The 16,693-nt window shown below is 37.8% G+C and overlaps 1 protein-coding gene across 1 annotated transcript; it reads right to left on the bottom strand.

Moving 5' to 3' along the window:
- Window positions 1–1,848: 1,848 nt before the first annotated feature.
- LOC311045279 (uncharacterized protein) lies at window positions 1,849–15,709 on the bottom strand. Its single transcript, XM_084057092.1, has 21 exons — window positions 15,585–15,709; window positions 14,151–14,254; window positions 12,964–13,153; window positions 12,215–12,352; window positions 11,963–12,106; window positions 11,594–11,729; window positions 10,739–10,889; window positions 10,183–10,319; window positions 9,713–9,824; window positions 7,859–7,922; window positions 7,381–7,584; window positions 6,847–6,992; window positions 6,610–6,728; window positions 6,356–6,477; window positions 6,004–6,101; window positions 4,893–5,107; window positions 3,717–3,841; window positions 3,415–3,560; window positions 3,091–3,193; window positions 2,860–3,002; window positions 1,849–2,374 (listed from the first exon to the last, which is right to left on the bottom strand). The coding sequence occupies exons 1-21, from the start codon at window positions 15,675–15,677 to the stop codon at window positions 2,248–2,250; spliced, it is 2,817 nt and encodes a 938-aa protein (XP_083913218.1). The 5' UTR covers window positions 15,678–15,709; the 3' UTR covers window positions 1,849–2,247.
- Window positions 15,710–16,693: the final 984 nt, after the last annotated feature.

Here is a 16,693-nt window from a genome sequence, read left to right as displayed (position 1 = left end):
TAAAGATTTCCTAGATTAAAATATGTTTGCAATTTTCCAAAATGTTAGCCTATCTACAAGCTCACAATGTATCACAATGTGAGCTTGTAGATAAATAGCCAACGTTTAAAATAAGTGGCTAAACTGATTTCATTGCTACATTAATTTATAGCTGTGGAACCCCCCCAAGGGCTCGTATGGGTCCCAGACCCCACTTTGAGAACCATAGATTTATACAATGTATGAAATCACTTAAAGGAGTAGTTCACCCAAAAAATGACTTATTTTCTATCAATTGCACACCCCATGAAGCCTTGAATTCATGGATTTATTTTTATTTTTTTGTCGCATTCCTAAGCCAATAATTTGATGACCGACGGAAAGATGCTAATGTATCCGGTAGGAGACACAAAGTAGATTCTTTGTGTCTCCTACCGGAAATACACTCGTCATCAAATTATTGGCTCAGGAATGCGTCAAAAACAAAAATAAATCCATGAATTCAAGGCTTCATGGGGTGTGCAATTGATAGAAAATAAGTCATTTTTTGGGTGAACTACTCCTTTAAAGCCTCACTATGTAACTTTTTAATAAATACAATTAATTGAATTTGGTCCAATCTGTATGGTAGAGTATGTTAACACAACTTATACAATTGGGGTGGTTGCATTTTGCCTCCCTACTCTTCTTTTGAGACATTTACATCGTGTCAAAGGTCATGTCTCACCGTGAGACATGACCTTTGACACGATGTAAATGTCTCAAAAGCACTCTCACCGGACACAGGATCTGCCTTAAATTTTGACCCGATTCAATTTAACCTGAGCAAGCAGGCAGGCTCCATTAGCTTGGTAAAAAATGTCAGCAGAAACCGGGTTCAAATCCTGGATAGAGGAGGAAAGTTACATAGTGCTGCATTAAGACTACAAGATTTAGCAATGCTGAAATTGCCTTTGATCTTCATTACGAATGGCAGGCTGTGACATCATTGAGACGTCTGTGTGCATGTTTAACAATAAGATGTTGCAATACATCTGTGACTCTTCCTGTCAGGGCCCATTCATATTTTGTGTAATAAGTGATTCATATTGTTGCCCTGGAGATGACAAAAAACATAAAGCCAACAAGAGCCCCCTACTGGTTGTATACAATACTACTATAGCCAGCTCAGGGCTATAAATACTATCTTCCTCGATACAGGGGTTGTCACAGTTGATTCTGACTTTCAAATGTACATTTTTTGTTTTGATTGTATTGCTGTATTGTCGTATTGTGCTTTGGCAATGTAAACGTATGTTTTCTCATGCCAATAAAGCCCTTTGAATTGAACAAATATCAACAAGAAACCCATATAGGAACATCAGTACAGGTAAACATTAGTAGATAAACCGTCAGATACTTTGAAAATTGAATTCCTTTTAGGAATAAATTAATTGCTTTTTGAATCCCATCACAAATTCACTTAGATATAAAACAAACAAGTTAGACTTTAGTTGTTTTTTAATCAAACAGATTTGTTATGTCTTCTTCAGAAAGAATGATGCATGCCAACTCAACACTACTGCAAAGATTTAGATCAAACACCACAGCAGCTTTCAAATATAATTTCACACAAAGCAAACAAAATAATAATGGTAATCAGCATTGAACAGGACTGAAAATGATTTAACCAAATCTAAGTGAAAAAATAAAACAAATACAAAGCAAACCCAATAAAATAATTTTTGGGTTGCATTAAAATATTTCTGACAATGATTTCTTGCCACGTTTTTTACATTACATATTGAACACATGTAATTAACAAAGAAAATTCGAAAAATAAATGTAAATGTATGTAACATCAATCAATTATCAAATATAATGCTAGTTTTGCATGCAAATACAAATATGATCAAGACAGATACCAAAGCTGATGCTAAATCTATAAAACAGAAAGAAAAGTGTAAGCCATTATCTTGGCATCATTTTAACAACCATAACGAGAATCATGAACTTTGGTCAAATTATCTTAAGAAATATTGCTGCAGTAATTACTGAACATCTGAACAAGTGTTACTGGAATTATTTGAAACTGCTGAATGTCAAATCTTGTCACAACCTTAGCTATGCAGATGCATATTTCAAATCAAGAAACTCAACATGTTAACATTTACAAAAGGGCCTTATGATGCCGCCTCATGAGCCGGGTCAGGGGCCAAACAGCTTACCCCCAAAACCTCTCTGCCCAAGTAAATGTAGAATGAACAAAGATTTGCCTCCAATCCGGTTCTAAACAAGTGGTTCCTTAATTTGATTTGAACGGTATTCTTTCACCATTCGCTTCATGTCTCGGTCTGGTCTGAGGTCTGTTAGTCCGAGGGGATGCTTCATACCAAAATGAGGATCATGCTCTGACCTGAAACGGAGTGTTCAGTTATTGTGAAAATACAAGACTGCGTTCAATGAGAAGCTAACTGGACTTCAAAACAATCTGTGGTGATACTCAGGATTGGATTTTCTGGGGGTGGGAAGGCTTGATGTTTTTCCACTGTTTATAGTCAGACTGAATTAAATGCATCCATTTTCTTTTAGGAAATATAGAATGTTTGATAATATTTTTTGTAAGCGTTAACCACATAAACCCTGGTGTCCCCATTTTGGGCAAATTGCAAATTGTAAAATAGCTGATCTACAAGCTCAGTGCATCACACATTGTGAGCTTATAGATGGGGACATTTTGCCATTTGTGCAATGTGTTGTACAAAGCATATACTAGTTTTACGAATTGAACCCTGGTGATATTGTATGTACAGTATAGGCTACTCTGTGGAAACTAAGATGTACACAAAATAACCCAGTGAAATATGCAAATAAAATGGAGAAAGGTCATTGTGTACTCACGTTTTGAGATGGTTCTCGATGGCCTTGCGCTCGTACACTGTTCCATGGATTGTTTTAACTGGGTCAACAAACATCCTCTTGGTCAGTGGACAAATCAGATGTTGGGGTTTAAGTGGAGTACCAGGAGTTTGACCCACCAGTTTCTTTCAATGAATAAGAGAACAGAATCAAAATTTGCGACAAATTGTTAATTTTAGTAGACAAGACGCAATGCAAGAAATAACTCATCACCTTCTCCACATCATCGATTGAGGTCCCTGCATTTCGTTCTGTGTTGTCCTTGGCTGCTTGATCGTACCTGTCGCGCCTGGTCAAGAAGTCCTCCGCCAAAATGCTTCCAAAAGGGAAAGATGCATATTAATTTTAAATTGAATTTAAATAAATATACTGTAGTTAACCATGTATAAAAAGCATGCATTTCCTTAAAATAATGCCACATTTAAATTGCCTTTTTTTGCCTTATGCAAAGCACTGTCAATTTACTTATGTATGAAATGTACTAAATAAACATCCATTGGCCATGATTACGTTTTAAATCAAAGCCTTAAAAAACACCTGTCCAGGGGATCTTCAGGCTCGGGGACGATGAGCAGTCCATATATGGCATCCAGGATTTCTCTCATGGTGATTTGGGCGTTGTAGTTACGGTCAAATATATTGTGGCAGATGCGGCCCACGCTGTTGATGTTGCAGTGAAGTATCTTTGCTTACGTTAAGAACATTTTTAAATTCTGATACATTGTGTTCAATATTTTAAACTTTTGTCATATTAACTTAAAATTAAACTAATATATGTATTACTTTCGATATAATATCAGTGTGCATTCATGTCTGTAAATGGTGTGTAATGAGGATACACGTGTGACAAAGCGGACAAGAGGAGGTTTCACTGGATAGTCAGGACCAAACTGGCAGTAGAGCTCAAAGACTCCTTTCTCATACGGTGTGCCGGGAGGACCTTCCATGGCCATCTTCCAGAATGCTGGAAAAAAAAGATCATCAAGGGATGACTGCTGAATTGAGCAGATACACACCTTACCTTTATTTATTATTACCATTTTTATTTATTTTTCATTAGCCGTCTGAATTTTGAGCACAATTTGCACAGGCGTAGTAGAAAAGACTTGTGCATGGCATTTAAAAATATCAGTTTAGTTTAGTCTAAGTCTTGTTCAGGGACACTTCCGACACGTAGGCATAGGTGGGCTGGGAGGGGAACCGGTGAGCTTCTGATAACCATGCGGCCTCTCTACCCACTAAGCTACGGCTGTCCAAAATCTGATGGGGACCTGCAAGGTGTGATTGGGAGAAACAGCTTGCCAGATCTGAACTCAATAAAATGTATTAATGTATACTTGTGGTAGCCAAAGTCTGTCCATTCCTCGACTACATAACTTATTGTTGGTTGGAATATGATTCAAGGCGCTTACTCTAGATAAGCGGAGAGAGAATAGAACCTTGATCAAAATCTTTGATGTGGAAAGTATACTATAGAAGCTGTGACTTCAGGTGGTCATTGTAATAACCCAACTGGACCAGCAACAAGAAAGGTTGTTAAGCTATAGAGAAGCAGTCTTTTGGGGCTCGACTCCTGATTCAGCTGAGAGATACTGGCAGGCTAAAAAGGTGGTTCTATAGCTGTAGAAGGAAAATTCAGCATACAGTATAGAAGGTGTTTGTCTGGCTAAAAATGTCTTTCCTGGCCTCCATGAAGAGAATCCTGTAAACCACCTGACAACTCACGAGGGGAAGGCAGAACCTTGCCCAGGCTGTTTTCAGCAAGGGTAGAGGAATGTTGACATCTACTACACATATCATTGCAAAAGGAAGGAATACATGAACAACTCATCAGCATGCCTTGCCTGCCAGAAGGCGGTGCATAAAATACCCAAAATAATAGTATATTCAATACAGAAAGTACCACTACAAAGATTAATTAATATCAATGAAACGCAAAACCTTAACCACAATTTTAAAGAAATTACTGCACAAAAGGTACCAATGTTACAAGACAGACTATTGTAACCACTTACTCAAGTCTGACTCTGGCTCTACATCTGACTCCGAGTCAGGGTCTGACTCCGAGTCAGAATCTGACTCCCATTCTGAATCTGAGTTCGACTCTGATGGATAGATGTGGAAGAATGGATGGGGGTCACAATGCAGACTCCTCAACTCCTCCAGGATGCGTCTGGGCCTCTCCATGAAACGTTGACACTTACACTCCTGAATCTTCTTTTTCAAAGCACTACAAGAAAAAAAATAAACTTAGATTAGTTAGAATGTAATGGTTGGGGGAGGGCTGTGGTTTGGGGGACGTGGAGTACACTCATTTAAGGCAACATTTGTTTCGGGTTTTTTATGTGGCTTTTATGCCTTTATTGATAGGACGGTAGGCTGACAGGAAATGGGGAGAGAGATGGGGAGTGACATGCAGCAAAGGCCGTCGGGATCGGGACTCTAACCCGCGATACGCTATCAGTAGGGCTGTCAAAAAAAATCGATTCATGAATAAATCGCGATTCTTAATGCCACGATTTTAAAAATCGATTCAAAATATTAAAATCGATTTTTTTAATTTTTTTTTAATTTTTTTTTTTTTTTTTTTTTTTTTTTTATAAAATCGCAATAAATCGCAGAATCGAATATCAATTAATCGCAGAATCGCAATTTTAATCGAATCGGCACCCTAGAAAATCGCAATAAATCGCAGAATCGCAATTTTAATCGAATCGGCACCCTAGAAAATCGCAATAAATCGCAGAATCGAATCGAATATCAATTAATCGCAGAATCGCAATTTTAATCGAATCGGCACCCTAGGAATCGATTTTGAATCGAATCGTGAGGTAAGTGAATCGTGACACCCCTAGCTATCAGGCTACACTGTGCCTGAACCGCTACGCCAGCGGCCCAGGGCAAGGCAACATTTGAACGTATAATATAATAAGAATAGTATAATATAAATTATGTTAATATAATTATGTATTGTAGTATCTGTAAAATGAATACAAAAGAAACACATCTGTAACACTAATACAAAATAAAAATAAATAATTTTGAATTATAGTCAACAAACAACAATTTAAATTTGTAATTAATATGTAGATCGAGTTCTTTGATATGATGGCTTCCATCATTTACTTCTCTGTTGTTGTCGCTTTGTGTTTCAACTCCTTTGGCAGTGAAGCTTCTGGGAATTCATCATACCCACGACTGCGAAAGAGGCTCGTTAACACCCTCTGTAAATGATAATCAATAGCGTCATTAGAATGTGATATATGCCACCATGTTCAATCACTTGGAACTGACAAATGACCCTTGTTTTTCCATGATGAAAAAAAATGTATCCCCCTTTTTTCTAATGCCCAGAATGTTATGAATGTTCCAAACTGAGAGCTACTATGACAAAATGCAAAGGACCATTCTGACTTTGGTTCAAGCATGCCTTGAGATGAATTACCCCCTCCCCAACCCTGTGTGTAGTGTAACCAACTTCAGTGAGGGTAGATGGATTGAGTTTGTCTTTGGGTTTCCTCATCTCCAGAGAAAGAACCGTCTCAATCTCAAAAAGCTTCAGCCCATCTATGCTCGTCTTTGGTTTGAAACAGCAACCACCTAAAACCCATACATTCAGATAAGAGATAGGCTCCAATTATACACAATTCTGCCTCTTTGACAATTTGACAGTAATGCTTTACCTTATAATCTACTGACCAGATCTTTCAAGCAAAAATACTCAAAAAGTACCTGTTGCATTGCTAATTCCATGCAGCATGTTATTCTCCACATCTCCAAGAAGGATTGCATCCACAATGATGCCGGCGTTTATCAGCTTGGTAGCAACTGGAACTGGATTTCTGTTTGATCTATAGGGCAGATGATCACGTCATGATTCCCACAACCCCGTCACAGGCAACATTACAATAGTTGGTGACAGTATTTTCAGTTATGACTCAAAAATAGCAAACATGACGGTGAATTTACCCTTCATCAGTTCCATCTGTGAGACATATGATGCGAAGTCTGCAATCTCTGAACTTCAACTTGACTTTTTCCAACTCAGACGCTCCATGATGTAGGCCATCGTAGAGTCTGGTGCATCCCGTTGCTTCAAGACTGCGAATGTGATCCTATAGATGTATGCCATAATATACAACATATTTTAATAGATACATTTTTCTCCCAATTTAGTCATTGCCAATTCCACCTGTGCACTACAGTCCCTGTCACTGCTAACCCCCACTGTTGGGCTTGGGAGGTGCAGGACAACCACACGCCTCCTCCATTACACAATCACCAGCCGCTCATTTGTATTTGACAGCGAGGAGATACACAAGACACAAGAAGAGCATAAGGGGTTCACACTACCTTCCCAAGTTCCCCTCCCAGCTGACCAAACACTAGGAGTCATTGATTACAGGACAATACAGTTTTTCAGGAGTGCCATAACAATAATCATGATATTGTTTATGAAGAAAATGTCATGATATGAAGACAATAATAGGATGGGAAAATGACCTTAAACTTTTCCAGAGTTTCTGTAAATGTGTGGAGGGTTTTCACAAGAGAGTCAAACTTCACAAGGCCTATTACATGATGAAAATCATAAGCCATGGTCCGTGTGGCAAAGTTATCAAAGAGCTCTTTGACTGCGTCGATCCTCTTGATGCCCACACTTTCGTAACAGTCCTCATTCATAGAGGAGCTTCCATCCACCAGTACCTGATGAAAGTGAGATATTAAAAAGGTTATTTTTATGAGGATAAATGTGAAGCATGACATGAACAACTTAAGTTTTCTTGTAAAATTTGACATTTTGTTTAGTCTTGCTGTATTGTCATTTTAACATGGTAGTTGTGCCCATTACTCAAACACTGGCAAAATGTCAAAGGTCATGCATTATAGGTGTATGAGTGGCGCTGATTTATTTAAAATCTTTTTTCAAGGACATGGGACATCACCCCAACCCAACTCTTATTTTGAAAAAAATATTTACCAGGATCGCCTCTTTTGGAGTCCTGCTTGTGACAAATGTATGGTCCCCTCTGCTGTCTCCAATTCTACGTGTAAACGTTGACAAAGTATATAGATCTTAACAGACAAACTCACAAACCTTTTGATTGGTGTCTCTTCACATTTGTGCATATCTACCATGTTCTATATGAAAGCATTACTTGTTAAAAGAGAGTGAAACATCGCGTGTGTGAGTGGAACTAAAGATGGTCTTATTAGTGTGGTTGCCCAACAGGGCAACCAGACTATAGTACTCTATAGCTTTCTTTATTTATAGATTAACTTTATTTCAAACCGCTATTTCTCCCACAGTTTTTATCCCCCAATGTCGTGCCATATGTCAAAATGACCGTCTAAATCGGGAATCGTGTGCGTGTATAGGGCTAAGAGATTGGTTAAATAGTTTAATTGATATTGATTTATTAGTGCATTAAATTTCCCCATCCACTTTAATGGAAAAGTGAAAAAACTCAAATTCAAGTATTTTTTTCTCAGAAACCATAAGAGCTAGAGTTACCACATTTGTAGAGAAGGTTCATAATTTAGTCCGAAATTATTTAAAAAAATATCACACCATTCGGCCTCATGGTGGCGCTATAACAGCCCCCTTTACGTTTTGGCCCGTAACTCTTGAACCGTAGGTCCTAAAATCAAAATTTCTTTTCACCTGGATTCCTTGGGTCACTACGCATCTCCCCATATAGGCCACGTCCATTTGCGTCAGGATAGATTTTTTGATATTGATTTATTAGTGCATTAAATTTTCCCATCCACTTTAATGGGAATTGCAAAAACTCCCATTCAAGTATTTTTTTCTCGGAAACCGTAAGGGCTACAGTTACAAGATTTGGAGGGGAGGTTAATAGTTTTTTGCGAAATTATTATGAAAAGAATCACACCAGTCGGCCACATGGTGGCGCTATAACAGCCCCCTTTACCTTTTGGCCTATAACTCTTGAACCGTAGGTCGTAAAATCAAAATGTCTTTTTCCCTGGATTCCTTGGGTCACGACGCATCTTCCCATATAGGCCACGCCCATTTGCGTCAGGATAGATTTTCCGCCATTTTGAATTTTCTTCAAAACACACTTTTTGCTCCTTTTCCTTCAATTTTTTTCCAAATCTCACACAAATCGGTACACGTGATCTATGGACCCATGCGATAAACATATCCAAGCGGCATTATGATAGTCCTTACCGTTCTTCCGTAAATTGTTTCCAAAGTTAGCGGGAGGGACCCGTTTTACCAAAAATGGCAAAAATCACAAACGAAACGTCCAATCGATCCCAAATTTGAATCGCATGTCGAGGGTGATTTACTCAACGAGTCCCCAAAAGCATTTCCACTTTGACCCATAGGGGGCGCCACAAATAAGCACAATGTCACCGTTTGATGCAAAAACATGATTTTTGGGGGGGTCAGTCCCTTCAAAATGAAACGCAAGCGATCTCAGGAGTGACGTGAAAATGTGATTGGCGCAGTCTCCGACGGTATTCCTCCCGCCGTATTACTCGAGTCCCGACCGGCGTCGGCGCAACCACACTTTGCAATTGCCAATTGCGACGCGTCTAGTTATTATTATTAAGCTCCCCCAGGTTCCATTGGTTACCTAAAAAAAGATGCACAAACTACAATAGCAAACAGGGATTCATCTCTACATTACTCTAGTAGTATGGGTCATGTAATTGCTGGCATGGTAGCAGATGAGGTTTGTTAAATACATCTTATACAAAACAGTTATTTACAGCAGCAGTTGTCTATAAAGAAACTAACTAGTTTTAGTTATTCTCACTACTAATAATCTTTAATTGAACAGCAAAAGTAAAGAATACTCACTTGGCTGCCAGTTTGTCAACATCCACAGTTTTGCATTTGCCACTTGCACAACTAAACACTGTGATCATCCCGGCGGCTCCTTTGTCTTTTTGCACATAAACACCAAGTTCATCTACCAAGGAGGAAAAGAAAACATTCATAATCACTGCTGGCTTCTCAACAATAAACTACAATAAACCTTTTAGTGAAACTAAAATGTATTCATGTGCAAAACAATAATGTTTAGCAAATTGGGATACAACTTAGTATTTGGATGGACATCCAAACTTTCAATTTTAGAATATTTTTTTGCCACAGAAGACAAACGGTTAAGGAAAATTGTTTGAAACATATTTGGAATTAATAATTTAAACAGCTCAAAAGGGCTGGTAGTCCACACTTATAAACTGTGTTAATGATGATGCTGCACTGTGTTAATGCTCTCATGCCATATAGTCAATGACCTCTTTATGTGAAAATAGTCTAGTTACCTTCACTAAGTAGAACAAGTAGACCCCCATCCAGTCCTATATTCTTCAAATGTAGTGGTGGAGTCACCCTCAAATAAGGGAATTCTTTCAGTCCTTCTGTCATTCCGTCAAAGGTCTTCTCAATGTTAATCTGAAAACTTGAATTCAATATATATATATATAATATCAATTCAACAAATACTAGGACTGAGTGAAACTGGAACCATGCAGTAAAATATATTAAATTAGAAAATCCATTCAAATTGATGTAAAATAGCAATTGTCCTGGCCAAAAGGGTGACCAAAACATGTCATTCATGTGATTTCATAAGAACATCACACCTGAGGGACCACTGCATTGCCCCACACTCAGTAGCACATCATTTAAGTTACCATCAGTTCTGTCACATAGAAAAGAAATAAAATGCTGTTAATAATATATATTTTCACCCTGCCCCTATAAAGAATTTGATTCCATTAGTAAAAAATCATAAAAACATACTATTTGTTCATAATATACATACATATTGTATCCAGTATATAACACATAATAATATAGCCTATATACTGTACATACTTTTGACCCGGCACACAGTCGTGATTAATCCAAAGATTATATCTTTTGATGAATGGAGGCAGACTGAGCAATATTTTCTCAATGTCTGTTGCTCTCTTTAGTGACGTCGCTTGCAGGTTCTTCTCAGTGCAGTTAGGACATTTCTCCCAATCTGAACAAAAAATTGAAATGCATTGAAATGAAACTGTAATGGCTGTAATGTTGCTGATGACCTACAATAGTGAGAACAGTTCATTTAAATTTACAAAAATGACTTAAATGATGTCATATCTGTTAAATGTTTTCTGCTTACACAATTACTTTATTAGCATTTTGGGAATACAGACGTTTATATTTGGTTTCCTTTGTTGGAGTCTCATGAGAAAGATGTCTTGCCTCTTGTTTGACTCCCACCATGATGGGTGTCAGACAAGATTACTGTATTTGTATTTTATATTCACATTTTTAATATCTCCTGGCCAGGCGACGGTAATTATGTTTCTGCCCCCGTCTGTGAGCAGACTAATATGTGCCATTTTGTGTTTCTTCAAAACACTTTTTGCTACTCCTACTCCTCCTCCTACAGAACTCGTAAATCAACACACATGATCTCTTATATGTTAACACCCATAGAAATGCTACAAATATCACTGTTGCCAAAAAGTTTTTTACCGCCACCAAATTGGGTACAAAATGGTCTTGTGAGTCATGTGACAATGACCGCCAAACAAGGCTTTAATATACTCCATACCGTTTGCCTGTAATTGCCTTGAAATTTGTGTGGGGGGGGGGGATCTAGAGTATTTCTTACAAAAACACAATATGAATACAACATTCTATCACTCCAAAATCACCATGTTAAAGAGTTGCATTTACCTTTGATTTGCTGGAGAACATATGATCTTTCAAAGACACCCGGTACTCCAGGTACTCTGACTGGGTCACTGAAACGTATGTCTTCGTGCGATATCAGATCCATTGGTGCATAGTTCTCAAGTTCGTCCCTTTCTTTCTGCCATAACGAGAGTAGAGGTGTTAAGAAAAGCTGAAGAAAACAAATATGTATATCATGAGGGCTAATTTGCATTTTAAGTTTATTGGGGTATAAGAAATGTGTTAGATAAATAATTACCCTATACATTTCAATATTTAAAGTACTAGAAATAACAATCTGATTTACAAGTTTATTCTGGGGGTTACAATTCCACTAAAGGTTATTAGAAATACTCCCAAATATGAACATACCTTTGCTTCAGCGATAATATAGGCCCAGCAGTATGTTGAATTCTCAAAAACGTCAAGGTCCTCAATTATCTTGTCGCCTCTTTTTTCCCCCAGTCTTGGCAAAAGTTCTCTAAAGAGTGTGTACAAGCCTTCAACCATGGCTATCTAAAGGAGAGTAAATAAATTCCCCAAGATAATTATGAAAGCAGAGAAAAGTACAGGGAATCACTCATCATTTAGCATCGCAAGATTATACCATGTCATATGATTCACCTTCTGAGTCCTCGTCACAGTCCAGGTGTCATTCCTGCAGAGTAACTGGTACAAACTTTGGGCCAGAGGGTTGCATCCAGTTAGTCTTCGTATGTATGCAATCACTTTCTTAAACCCATCTCCTCTATCATTTCTTTTCTAAAAATGTAAAACAATAGGTTTTATACATCATGATAATGGCCTGTGGTTAAACTCCTATGACAGAATATGATAAAATGTGGGCTTAGATTATTCTGTAAGACCAACATATGATCAACTGTAGAAAAAGCAATGGGACATCACAAGCAAGTCTTCCAATCACAAACATGCCTCAACTGCACTTCGAGTTCATACTTCCATATTGCTTCAAATAGTAACGGTTATTAACACAGTTTGTAATAGATTACCCTAAACTACATTTACCATTTAGGAATACTTGTAAAAGTCCACTCTACAGTATGCAGAGGGCATACAGACTGATATTTCCTTTATAATCTTTAATACTGGACTCCAGTGCCACCATCTCGGCCAAAAAATAAGTACACTATACACACATTTAGCTATGCCCCAAAATCTAGTGAGATGTGCTGACAAGACATGCAATTTAGCCCACATCTAAATCATACTCCAGCTTCACTTTTGTTACAATTTTTAGGAAGGACCTGATGTTAATGACAAGGACAGACTTCAGGAGAGAAAGAAGAACATGATTTGAAAAAATATACAGTAAATGATGCAAAATACAATAAGACACAGAACGGTACTCTTACAATTGCATAAAGTGAAGAGAAGAACACACTAAGTCCTTTCTGTGTTTGTTGGACTGATGGTGCAACATCAGTCATGAAGACTTCATTGCCGTCTGGAGTCTCTTCGCAAAATGTGGACAAAGAAAAGTACACTGTCGACTCCTCAGAAACACCACAACTTTGCAGTGTCTCTCCACTGGTATGTTCACCACTGGAAAAAAGGTATGTAGTAGTGAGATTTATGTCCATTTATAAAATCACACAATCTGGTTGATTGATAGCCATGATTTATAACAACCATATAGCATGGCTATGTAGTCTAATGCCTTTGTATGTACAAAGCTAAGAAAAAGGTTAGGCTAAACACTACAAAGAGGCGCTTCACAGGGCGCATATTTCCGCCAGTATGGATGTTCTACTCAGGGCTGTGGCACACCCTATGGGCAGAAGTGATGGGATTCCAAGTTGGAGTTCATCGGTTGTTGTGTTCATGATATACTGTCTGCCGTTCTATACAACTCCCTCCCACTCATTTTGGAAGCCAATTACAGGTAAACAGTATGAAATATCAAAAAGCATTTTGAATGCTCATTGTCTGAGCTCAGGAGTCATAAGTCTAAATGAGCCAATACACGCCAATTAAGCATTACTATCTGTGATTTGCGGGGCCAGTCACACTGATTTGTGCAGTGCTGGTGACCTGCAGCTGCTGCTGGCATCATTCATTTCACAGTGCTGAGTGAATCCATCTAGCCTACTCTTGCTACTGGTCGGTAAAAAAAACAAAATTGATGTGAAAGCATTGCTATGGAGAAATCAGATCCAATATAAACACCTGGATGTGAGGTGGGCAGGTATTTTACCACTGCGCCACCTGACATCAGTTTCAAGCTAATGTTACAGTCTCTCTCTTCCTGGCATGTTAGCAGAGTAAAGTATTAAACACAGTTGTTGCATCAATAAAAAATAAATGAAGTAATTCAAATCTGTCTTGAAAACCCAGCTGATGATGCCATTGGCAGGCAAATTGTCGAGCTATCCACAGCCCTTCTGAGACTCAGAGTAGATATAAACAAAGATGTCATTGGCAAACTGTGTTGTGTTTGGTTCTGCACATTCACAAAGGAAATGGCTTTGAAAATTAATACAAATATTTATTTGACAGTTTAAGTGTGTGATATTGCTTTACGGTAATGATTTTCAATTACCTGTAATGGAGAACATGGGCTGGGATTCCACTTTCATTTGCAAGCTTCAGTCTCAAGTTGTTGATTGTGTCACTTGCCAAGTCCACTTTGATTTCAAAGTTTCCCTATGAAGAAATGTGGTGAGTTAAACGAACATTCATTGGATTTGATATTACATTTCAAGACTTTAATAATTTTGTTTATACAGAGAGAGAGAGAGAGAGAGAGAGAGTGTGAGTGAGTGAGTGAATATGTATATATATATTTATTATCACAAATATGGTTTCACTCTGTAAGGGATAATTGTATGGTGCTGGTCATCAAGCTTCATTAGAATTTGATTTAATTGATATAATATATAAGGAATTGCAAAATAATATTTGAACCACAGTTAAAAGTGCTGCCCATGAACCACGACATCTCACTGGGTTTGACTTTTCTACCACTCACTACCACTCTGAGTGTAGTCTACAGTAAGAGTTCATGTTTGCAGATTCCAGGTTCTCAAACCTTATTGCTTCAGTATAACCTTTACTGATTTCTGAATCAAAGTGCCCCCTTTTCCCTACTACAACATTTTGCTTCTACAATGGACAAAACCATATAGCATGATGATATGAATGAATGATGACCCACCTTTTGAAGAATATAACATAAGCAAGGAATGGAGTGAAAAAGTTGCAATTACTAACCAGTGCCTCCTGAGCAAATTTATTCTAAACTGTGCACATAACATTTCAGTAAGTTTTGATATCTATGTGTTTAAATAATGTGCAAATAAGTATTGATTTATATTCAAAAACAGTTGTACTAGTCATGTTGGTATTTAATTTCATTTAACAATTTACAAATAGGCAGGTTCACTAAAACCTTTAAAGGTTTAATCATTTAACATAACAGTAACATGCATTCTTCCATTTTCCTCACATATCCCCTGTCGTACCCATGTGTACCCCATTTGAGAAACGCTGATGTTTAACCCATTGAGACCTGAAGCCGATTCTACAGGTCTCCTAAATCTCAACAGTTTTCTGAAAAACGTATGTTTCTATGTCAGTGGTGCTCAATCTTTTTCATGTCAAAGACCCCCAAAATTATATGTATTTGGCCGCGGACCCCCATCAAAATATTTTGTTCCAGGGACCCCCAGAAGCAAAGATTTGAGTTAAAAATGTTCGCTTTAAAAATATATATATATTCAAAGATTTGCACACATTTTCAAGATTTTTCTAAAATAGCAGATCTACGAGCTTGTAGCGTGGCACTCGGTGCCGCGCTATGAGCTTGTATATCTGCTATTTTTGAATAGCCCAAAGTGTAAAATAATGCTTTTTAGCTCAAATCTAAAAATGACACAGTTCCAGAGTGGACTGAGAAAGTATCAGTTCAGCAAATGTTGTTAAACAAGAGTGAAATTTGAATTAGTCACATTATCATCTTGATCATTCAGCTCACCCTCAGCATTATGTGACATCGAACAGTATCTTCTCCCAAGACGTCTGGAGCTTGTTGCCTTGGCATTGCAGGGACTTGCTTCAGGTTTTCCATTGGTGTAAATATGGCATACAATTCTGCTCCATTTTCGATGTGCCGGTCTCTTAAAGACCCTGTAGATTATACAGTAAATAGAAATGAGCACTCAAACAATGCTTAAAATGGTTGGCATCTGTGAATCCTGATTCATACTTCATCGCGCAACACGAAAATAACAGACCGGTCAATAGACTAAACAGACCAGACCACTGGTATTATCCTTTAAGCCATTTTGATTTACTAGATACAGACAGTTACTCTACCAGGGCAGCAGATATACCGTACAATGTGAGATTCTGCAGTTCTTACATGTGTTGAAGAAAGGGTCATCAGTCAATGGCATTCCATCAACTGTGTATAGGCAGACACCTTTTGAATTCCCAATGTTTTCCAGGAAGCAGATCCTTAACATCAGGTCTTCAATTGTGTTTTGTGCAGGGTCCATATCTACAAGTAGAAATGAACCTCAATAAAACCACGGTGACTTGAGGACATTTCCACAACAAATACACTCACTTTAACATAAAGTGCTCAAAGACATAGTATATATATATATTCTAATTCTATCAAGACCTCATATAGTTAAGCCAGACAAAGTTTAAAAAACCCTTCATCACAAGAAAAAATACAGAATAGGTGGTGAGATAAGATATATAAATATATACACACACACACACACACACACACACACACACACACACACACACACACACACAATCTGTTTACTTCAATATTATCTGGCTCACTGCAATTACACCATTTGCAGTGGGAGAAATAATGGGGGGAAAAATAAATAAAACATAACTTGTCATGAGCTGAACATGAATTAAATATACTTCAAAATAGTAGGTCAGACTCAAGCTACTGATTAAAGATGGGCTTCTTCTATGTTTGTGATTTACTCACCCCTGATACATTTTGTTTCAGGACAATGGGGGTATCTGTACTGGATGCAAAATGACTCCATTGGTTTTTCTACTCTTTGCGATTTGTTCACCGGGGCTCTGAATGTTTCAATTTCGTCTTTCATT

This window comes from Gymnoscopelus microlampas (genome assembly GCF_963454915.1).
Source record: "Gymnoscopelus microlampas genome assembly, chromosome: 5".
NCBI lineage: Eukaryota > Metazoa > Chordata > Actinopteri > Myctophiformes > Myctophidae > Gymnoscopelus > Gymnoscopelus microlampas.
This window is presented reverse-complemented; position numbering and strand designations above follow the sequence as displayed.

What these genes read in the sequence shown, in the direction of transcription:
- LOC311045279 (XM_084057092.1), bottom strand. Translation starts at nt 15,677, where the DNA reads ATGGAAAACCTGAAGCAAGTCCCTGCAATGCCAAGGCAACAAGCTCCA. An exon ending in ATATTATCGCTGAAGCAAAG is followed by an intron (nt 11,730 to 11,962) that starts GTATGTTCATAT and finishes TCGTTATGGCAG; the next exon opens with AAAGAAAGGGACGAACTTGA. An exon ending in ATCCATCTACCCTCACTGAA is followed by an intron (nt 6,102 to 6,355) that starts GTTGGTTACACT and finishes TATCATTTACAG; the next exon opens with AGGGTGTTAACGAGCCTCTT.